This window comes from Eubalaena glacialis, chromosome 18, assembly GCF_028564815.1.
Source record: "Eubalaena glacialis isolate mEubGla1 chromosome 18, mEubGla1.1.hap2.+ XY, whole genome shotgun sequence".
Taxonomy (NCBI): Eukaryota; Metazoa; Chordata; class Mammalia; order Artiodactyla; family Balaenidae; genus Eubalaena; species Eubalaena glacialis.
The window spans coordinates 63772571-63782507 of record NC_083733.1 but is presented as its reverse complement, the minus strand read 5'-3'; the positions used below and the strand labels follow the sequence as shown (position 1 = coordinate 63782507).

General features: G+C 44.3%; 1 protein-coding gene across 1 annotated transcript; it reads right to left on the bottom strand.

Moving 5' to 3' along the window:
* Positions 1 to 491: 491 nt before the first annotated feature.
* Positions 492 to 1439, bottom strand: GPR32 (G protein-coupled receptor 32). The gene is given in 5 exon segments (XM_061172494.1): positions 492 to 527; positions 530 to 586; positions 588 to 933; positions 969 to 1070; positions 1072 to 1439. Coding segments are annotated over 5 exon segments (909 nt in total).
* Positions 1440 to 9937: the final 8498 nt, after the last annotated feature.

Below are 9937 nucleotides of genomic sequence, written 5' to 3'. Positions count from 1 at the left end.
TGATGACCCAAAGAAATCATAAAAGGTTATTATTTTAAGCCTCTAAGTTTGGAGACGTTTGTTACACTGCAAAGCTAACTGATACATCTGCATTCTAGACAATGGAAAGTGGGAAATGGAGGAATGGAGAGCAGGCATCTTCCATTAAGGGCACTTCAAGGAAATTACACTGATTACTTTCACTCACATACTATTGGCCAGAAAGTAGTCACATGGCCATATCTAGTTGCAAGGGACACTGGGAAATGTAGTCTTTTTTCCTTGGCTAACCACGTGAATCGTTTAAAACAAGTAGGAGTCTTACTATAAAGGAAGGATAGGATGGATACTGGGGGAAAACTAGATGCTTCTAATGGAGAGATTTAGATAAGAGATTGCCGGGAAGACTTCCTGAAAGAAGAGTCAGGATTTGGCAGAGTCTTGGAAGCCAGCCTAGGGAAGGGGCTGCAAACTAAGCAGGAGGTTTTCCAGCTTGTATATGAAGGTTTCCATCATACCCTGGGGGCTTCACCTTGGGGACAGGCTGACTGAAAAACCCCTCCTCACCAAATGCTCTGGCCAAGGCACAAGGCAAAGACTGGAAAAAACTTTTCTTGGCAATCTCTGCCAATGAAGACATAGAGGAAAGGGTTGAGGCAGCTGTTGAAACAGCCCAGGGAGAAGGTAGCCCAGAGGATGAGCAGTATCTTAGGGTCAGGTTCGTTTTGCTGTTGCTACAATTGGACCAAGAGCGCCATGTTAAACGGGAACCAGGGAATGAAAAAGGCACTCACCAACACCAGCAGCAGCCTCTTTGGCTGGCTGGCATGGACCCAGCCCTCCTGCTGGAACTTGGTGCAGATGAGGTGGGCACAGGTACTGATGATCACCAAGGGCACCAAGAAACCCAGCAGGAAGTGAATGATGGTCACAGTCATTTTCCTCTTCAAAACCACTCACTTCCTATCCTGGGAGCTGGATTCTCCTTCCCCTTATTCTCTGTGTCAATATTGAAGCAGCAGTAGACACATCCTTTCTGTTCTTCAGTGGTCTGGAAAATCAAGTATGGAGTGCAAGTGACAGCAGCCAGCCAGCCAGCTTGCTTGCTGCACAGTGCAGTGGTTTCAGGACCAGACGGGGTAGAGGACAGAGATGCAACGGTCCAGAGAGATGAGGACCAAGAGGCAGATGCTGGTAAAGAAGCTGAGGGCCAAGAAGGCCATGTAAAGCTTGCAGGCCACATCGTTGAGGAGCCACTGGCTAATTGCTACACTCTGTATGGTGATAAGCAGGGACAGTAAGACAGTGACGTCGGCAAGGGCCAGGTTGAAGAACCAGATGGTAGTAAAAGTTCACGGCATTCGGAAAACAGTCATCCAGAGCACCAGCCCATTCGCCACTACACCTACCACAAAGGACACAGACATGATAACTGTGGTCAGCTGGTGGAGGCACTCCATCTCCTGAGGATGGCATTTGGGAGCAGAGGTAGAATTCATCTTTCTAGAAGAGGAAGGACCACATATCAGAGCTACAAGTTACCTTTCACTGCTATTCAGAGCCCATGGCCCCCTCTGAGACCCCTTCATTCATTTTTCCATTCAATATATTTTTATTGAGTGCTTATTATGTCACTCTGATACTGCTCTAGGTACTGGAACTGAGTCATGTAACAAAACAGGCCCTCATAGGACTTATACCCTAATGGGGGATGTCAGATGGGAAACACAGTGCATATAATAAATAAATCCATGACGTACAACTTTAGAAGATTACAAGTGCTGTGGGGAAAAAGTAATACAAAATAAAAAAGAGTAGCCTCTGACTTTTGATTATGTCAGAGTAGCTTTGTGAGACAGTCTGGCAGATTAAAAAAATTATAAAATCTGTACGAAACTTTAAAAATCAATCCACTGTTTGAAGGCATTGGTGATCAAAATCAAGCATAAACTGGAGGAGAGTCTACCCTTGATAGGGTAACTGCATGAGGTCACAGTTGTGGGTTTGCATCTTTTGGGTGTGAGCATTTTGCAATTGCTGCATCCTCATTGGCTTCAGGTGTGAGAGGAGAGAGTTATGAGCTGGCAGATCAGCCAGAAAAATAGAGAGAAGGGAGGGAATTGTGGAAGGAAGGGAGCCCCAGGGAAGGTAAACTCCAAAATCTGCATAGGAAATCCATCCAAATCCTTGACTGACTAAATTATTTATGTTCAGGGGAGATCCCAGGATGCCTGGTGAAAAAGCAACAGCTGGAATTTGAAAGAACTAAGCAGAGATTTCAGCTGTTGCCCACCACGGAGATTAGAGTTTGGAGTTTGAGTCCAGCCAACTTAATTGCCTGCTAGGACAAGAATCACTCTTCAGAGGAACAAAACACAATGCAAAGTCTCTACGATATATCATACATAATGCCAGTATCCAATTAAACACCATTAAAGGGACCACCTGGTGGTCCAGTGGTTAAAAATCCGCCTTCCAATGCAGGGGACGCAGGTTCGATCCCTGGTCGGGGAACTAAGATCACACATCCTGCAGGATGACTAAGCCTGCGCCCTGCAACTACTGAGCCCACGCACTCTGGAGCCTGTGCATCACAACTAGAGAGAAGCCACAACAAATATCCAAAGCAGCCAAATAAATAAATAAATAAATATTAAAAACCACTACATGTGTGAAGTAACAGGAAACCATGAGCCATATTCAACAAAGAAAGGGGTCAATAGAAAACAAATCTGACGGAGTTCCTTGGTGGCCTAGTGGTTAGAGTTCCAGGCTTTCACTGCCGTGGCCTGGGTTCAATCTCTGGTCAGGGAACTGAGATCCCACAAGCCATGCAGCATGGCAAAAAAGAAAGGAAGGAAGGAAGGAAGGAAGGAAGGAAGGAAGAAAGAAAGAAAGAAAGAAAGAAAGAAAGAAAGAAAGAAAGAAAGAAAGAAAGAAAGAAAGAAAGAAAGAAAGAAAGAAAGAAAGAAAGAAAGAAAGAAAGAAAGAAAGAAAACAAATCTGAGATAACATGGATATTGCAATATGCAAAGATGTTAAAGCACCTACTAAAAATATGTTCAAAGACTTAAAGGAAAAGATATGCATAATTAATAAACAGTTGGGGAAACTTAGTAGGAAAGAGAAACTGGAAAAAAAAAAGAGTCAAATGGAAATTCTAGAGCTGAAAACTATAACAATTGAAATGAAAATTTTACTGGCTGAACTTCACAAAAGATTGGAAATGACAGGACTTGCCTGGTGGTCCAGTGGTTAAGACTCTGTGCTCTCAATGCAAGGGGTTCAATCCTGGTCTGGGAACTAAGATCTGGCATGCCACACGGTGTGGCCAAAAAAAGAAAAAGAAAAAATTGGAAATGACATCAGTGAACTAGAAGACAGATTGATAGAAATTATCCAACCTGAAGAACAGAGAGAAAGAATATTAAAGAAAAGTAAAAAGAACCTCAGACACCTATAAAATAATATCAGTCAGTCTGCCCTACAAATAAGTGGAGTTTCAGAAGGAGAAGAAAAGAGAATGGGACAGAAACATATTTGCAGAAATGATGGCTGACAATTTACTAAATTTGGTGAAAGACATTAACTTACAGATCCAAGAATTTCAATAAACTCCAAGCAAAATAAATAAAAGAAAATCACTCCCAGGCACACCATAATCAAACTGTTGAAACCCAAAACTAGACAATCTAGAAAGCAGCCAGAGAAATATGACACATTACATGCAGAAGAACAATTCTGTGACATTTGAGAAAAGATTTGAAGGAGGTGAGGGAGAAAGCCATATGAATATCTGGAGGAAGAGTATTGCAGATAGCAGTAATAGCTGTGCAAAGACCCTAAGGTAGGCCCATGCCTACTATGTCCAAGGAACAGTGAGAAGGTCAGTGAGCAATGGGGAGAGGGGTTGGAGGTGAGATGAGACAGGGGGTGGGGTCAGTTCATGCAGCATCTTGTGGGCCGCAGTGAGGACTCCCCCAGATTTTACTCTGAATGAGGTAGGAGCCACAAGAGACTCTTGACAAGAGGAGGGACAGGTTCTCACTTAGATTTTAACAATCACCACAGCTTCTGGGTTGAAACTAGGCTGAAGGGGGCTGGGATGGAAGCAGGAGGCCAGTTGAGGAGGCTTCTGCAAAAATCCAGGTGAACAATGATGGTGCCTCAGATCATGGTAATAGATATCAGAGGAGGTAGTAAGAAACAGAACCTGGGTGCATCTTGAAGGCAAGCTGACCAGATTTGCTAATGGGCTGGATGTGCGGAGTGAGAGGAATAGCAGAGTCAGGGGTGACCACAGATGGTTGAACAGCTGGAAGTTGGAGCTCCATCAACCGATGGGGAAGACAGTGGAGGGGAGGACAGGTTTGGGGTAAGGCCAGGAGTTGAGTGTTGGACACGTTGAGTTTGAGTTTGCCTGTTAGACATCTAAATAGGCAGTTAGATATTGGCAGTGAGATTACAGGAGAGATTTTCCAGCTAGAGACATGTGGGCATCATTAGAATTTAAATGTTATTTACAGCCTTGAGCCTGAGTGTGAGCACCAAGGGTTAGTGTAGAGAGAGAAGAGACATCTAGTGTTGGAGAAAGCATGTGAGCTTAGACATGGGACAGTCATAGGCGGAAATTCTAGTTGAGACGCTGGCTGTGTGATCTTGGGCAAAGAAATTTCCTTCTCTGAGCCTCAGTTTGCTCACCTGAGATAGGGGTGTAGAATCCTTGAACACCTCTCTCCCTTCCCCCACCTCCAATTCATCACAAAGCCTGGTTGATTTTGCCTCCAAAAAGCCTCTTGTGTTTGTGCACTTCTTCCTGTCTCCCCAGCCCCTCCGTCCAAGCGCCCAGCATCTCCCACCTACTACTGATCTTCCTGCTCCTATACTCGCCCCCCCCCCCACAAGACATTTGTCACACTGCAGCGAGAATGATCCTTCAAAAGTCCAACTGAAAAACTGTTGTGGGTCCTCATCGCTCTTGGGATAAAGACCAGTGTCTTTGACACAGCTTCTGAGGCATGCGTGGTGGGGCCCCTGCCAACCCCTCCAGAATTCTCTCTCACTCACTACATTGCAGCTTCCCTTCTCTTGTTTCCCTTACTGAAACTCACCGTGTTCCCTTCCACCTCCGAGCCTTTGTACATACTGTTCCTTCTGTCTGGAATATCCTTCCTTTCCCTCTACTTTTTAAAAGTTTACTCTTTCTTGAGATCTCAGCAAAAATTTCCCTCCCTCCCCCAAAGCCTTCCCTGACCACCTTGACTGAAGCAGACTCTCCTGCAGAAGCTTCTCATCTATTAAGAGATAGTGCTCAGTAGCAATTAGACCCGAGTTTGTTGGATTATCTGATTCGCATCTGTCTCCTCCACTAGACTCTGAGCTCCATAGAGGTGAATCATTCACGAGCTCCTAGCACATAGTAAGCACTCAATAAATAATTGACAAATGATTGGCTAATATGCATTGAGCCCATAGTGTATGTCACACACTCTAAGCTCTGGGGGTGCAGCAGTGATGAAAATAGTCAACTATCTCTTTCTTGGTGGAGCAGACATGAGAGGCATGAGAAAGTTCTTCACCCGGAGGAAGGGTTCCAGAACTCTTAACCTCTTTTGCCACCTCCTCCTCTTCGTATACCCCTGCTGCATGTCAACTGTCCTTGCTCTCAAACCCCCATCCTCTGAGCTCCCTGAGGCCCTTCCCTCCAAATCCCAGTCCCGTGTCACCGTTTGCTGTGTCTGAGGGCAGGGGTCAGGCTGAGAGAGCTCTGTCTGTCTCCTCTGTCTGTCCTGGGAAGTCACCAGCCTTGAGCCTATGTTAGAGTCAGGGGGCATATGGCCAGAATATGGCCAATGAGTTTGGAGCAGATAAGGTCCAGGAAAGAGTCTTGAGCAAGAGCCGTGGTGGCCCCAGAGATCAATATCAGAGCCCATGAAGGGTTATTAGATGTGGGTTCTGATAGGCCCTAGGGGCTGGGAGCTTGGGGGGGCTAAGGAGGAGAGGGCCTCCAGAGACATCATTTTGCTGTACTGTTCCAATTCCCCTCATCTGTCCTTTCTAGTATCCCAGCCCCCTGCCTCACCTCAGGAAGAGAACTCAGCCTACCCTTCCCTACTTTAGGGAGCTCCAATTGTCCTTTTCTTAGGAACTGATGGTGGATGTAATAGTGAGTAAGGTTTTTCCTTTTTATAAGCCAACATAAAAAATATGTGTCCTCCCCACTAATTCTCCCAGTGCATGTATGTATGTGTGTGGGGTTGGTGGTCTATAGAATCCCAAGGTCTAAGGTGTGAGTAGTTCCCCAGATGCCCAGGGTCAGTAGGGATATGTAGCAAAGCCCAGCCCAACCTTCAGAACTGCCCATAGAATCATGAGAGAAGACATGGTTGTTGTTTTAAGCCTCTAAGTTTTGGGGTGGTTTGTTTGGCAGCAATGGCTGACTGATACACATGGGAAACAGCCCCTTTGGTTCAACCTTCATTGACTATGTGTCAAGCACCTGCTGTGTGCCAGGCACTGGGCTGCATGTTGGGGAGAACAGCGTAAACACACACAAACTCGGTCCCTGCCTCCAGGAAACACTGAGTACTGAGAGAGACAGACATGAAACAAATACACTGACAACAAATGTGTTTATTTACAAATGGGGCTAAGTGTTCTGAAGAAACACTTGCTGAGTATTGCAACAAAGGAAGTGGTGTCATGGCTGGAGGTTTGCTGAGGAAGTGACACTCAGGGTGAGATCTGAAGGCTGATAGGTGTTTTCAATAGGCAAAGAGGGAGGGAGCAATGTTCCAGAGAGTGGAAATGGCATCTGCAAAGGCCCTGGTGATCATACCCACTTTTCTATCGCTGTCAGAGATGACAGAGCCTTTTCTCCTTCTTACCTTGCTGAGATTTCTTTTACCAGCAGTTTGGGACAGCTGAAATTTCCTAAACCAAGCACCAAAATTGCCTCAGTTTAAAGTAAGAGAAAACAGCAGACCTATAAGGCTCAAAACACCAATATGGGAAAGAAATATATGAAAGGGATTCCCAGCAAATAGAATACGAAGCATGAAATGTTTTCATCTACACAGAAGTCAAGAAGTCAGCTTTGGGAAGGTCCAATAGTCTAAAAAATCAATTGCATTGAGGTTAAATTTACATATAATAAAATTTCCCATTCTCAGCATACATTCATTTGGTTTCTTCTAAATGTATACATCCATATAACCAGCACTATAATTAAGATCCAGAACAATTTTATTCCCCAAAGTTCCCTCTGGCCCCAAGTGGCCACTAATCTGTTTTCTGATATCATAGATTAGTTTCCCTTTTTCTAGGTTTCATGTAAATGAAATCAGACAATATGTACTCCTTTAGGGTTTCCAGATTTAGCAAATGAAAATACAGGATGTCTAGTTACATTTGAATTTCAGGTAAACAAAAATAATTTATTTAACGATTTCATGGGGGACTTCCCTGGTGGTCCAGTGGTTAAGACTCCGTGCTCCCAGTGCAGGGGGCCCGGGTTCAATCCCTGGTCAGGGATCTAGATCCCGTATGCTGCAACTAAGACCTGGCGCAGCCATATAAATAAATATTAAAAAAAAAAAAAAAAGATTTCATTGGACATACTTATGCTTAAAAAATGTTGTTTATCTGACATTCAATGGGCTTCCCTGGTGGCGCAGTGGTTGAGAATCTGCCTGCTAATGCAGGGGACAGGGGTTCGAGCCCTGGTCTGGGAAGATCCCACATGCCGCGGAGCAACTGGGCCCGTGAGCCACAACTACTGAGCCTGCGCGTCTGGAGCCTGTGCTCCGCAGCAAGAGAGACCGCGATAGTGAGAGGCCCGCGCATCGCAATGAAGAGTGGCCCCCGCTTGCCGCAACTGGAGAAAGCCCTCGCACAGAAATGGGGACCCAACACAGCCAAAAATAAATAAATAAATAATTTTTAAAAAATGTATAATAACATTATCACACCTAAAAAATAAGAATAACTCCTTAACACGTACAAAATAAGTTCTGTCAGTGTTCACATTTCCAATTGTCTCCTAAATATTATGACATTTTTTGAGAGGACTCAACTCTTTTGGATCGCTCAGAATCATTAATGTCCATATATTATATACGGCACCATCCTCTGTGCCACCTAGATCAGTGGTGGGCAAACTTTTTCCTGTAAAGTGCCCGAGAGTAAATCGTTTTGGCTTTGTGGGCCACTTGAATTTCGTCAAAAGTACTCAGCCCTGCATTGTGGGAAGCATTTCCACAGATAACAGGTGAATGGCTGGGCGTGGCTGTGTGCCAGTAAAACTTTATTAGTGGACACTGAATTTTCAGTTTCATATGATTTTCATGTGTCATGAACATTATTCCTTTGATTTTGTGCGATCATATGAAAATGTAAAAACCATGCTTAGCACATGGGCTGTACAAACACAGGCAGTGGGCCATGATTTGCCAACCTCAGCCCTGGTCTAGATTCGGTGAGGCAGTGTTTCTTTAAAGATGACAGGTGAAAACTAAAAACCATTGCTACTGGGCTCTTGAGGCAGCTTTGCAATTACATACAGTGGCCTGCTACTGATTTCTATTTCCAGGGCATTTCCAAGCACGACTTACTCACCACTGACCACACCCCCACCCCACCCCCATTCACACCCAGTTGGTTCCCAGGGGCTCAGAGTGCCCTGCAGTGATCTGCAGGATTTTCTTCTAGGCTTCAGACACCCCTTCTGCAGGAGTCCGTGCCTTGCCAGGAGCAATCAAGCAGTGCCAGTCATTGGAAGATGCTTCCCCGTTTCAGACGGATCAAGATGTGGGACAGTGTGATTCTTAGAATAGATCAAATGCGATATACCTTTTTGATGTTCTCCTTTATCAAAGTCAGTTCCTTTTTCCAAAGGGAACACCAACACCGCCGGCAGCTGGTGAGATGATAATTGTTCTCACCAGGCTACTCGCTGCCTGGATTTGGGGATTGCTTCTTGCAATGGTGAAATCCTAAATAATATATTCAAGTGGGTAGCTTTGTTTTGCATAACTGATTTCTAGAAGCAAGTATTTCTCCCGCTGCTGTAGATTCTTCAACCTTTTAAAAATCATAGTATCCCATGCAGTGATTGTGACATTCTCACCCAATTCCATCTCAGCACAAATTTAAGTTATTCTCCCCGTCCCCACCCCGACACCACGACCACCACCGTGTGTTCTTTGTTTTTGTTTTTGTTTTTCTTGGCCGTGCTGCAGGGCTTATAGGATCTTAGTTCCCCGACCAGGGGTCGAACCCAGGCCCTCAGCAGTGAAAGCATGGAGTCCTAACCACTGGACCGCAGGGAATTCCTGAACAAACATTTTTTTTCCCACTACGTGTTTTGCAGTTATAAATAGTGCTGCAAATAACATCTTTGGGGATAAATCTTTTTTCCATGTTTAGGATTATTTCTTTGGATTCCCAGAAGTGGCCCCCAAAGAAGAAAAGATCTTGGCTTTTTTTTCCAGAAGGATGTGAGGATGTACAACAGGGCAGGCCTCGCCCACCACCTCTGGGTCTTCTAGTTTAAAAATTTCTCCTGGTTATTGACTTACTGGAATTTTTTGATTTTTTGTGTGATGCACTATCTTCTTGAAATGGTTGGTTACTCACTATATTCCCTCTTTTGGGAACTGTCTTTTCATGTGTTTTGCCCACTTGCCTCCTGGAATCCAACTGTTGTGTTCCCTCTTCTGTCACTTTATATGATAAGATTATTAACATTATCTCTGTCACATAAGGTACAATTTTTTTCAAGTCTATTTCTTCTCTTTTATTTTTAGTGTGAGTTGTTTTTTATACACAGAGGTTTTAAATTTAAGGTTGTCAAATCTGTATCCTTCATACGAGACAAAAAGGAAAAAAAATCTACTTTAAGTATTTTTAAAATGAAGGGATTGTTTGCATACAGTACAATCCACACTTCTAGATGCAG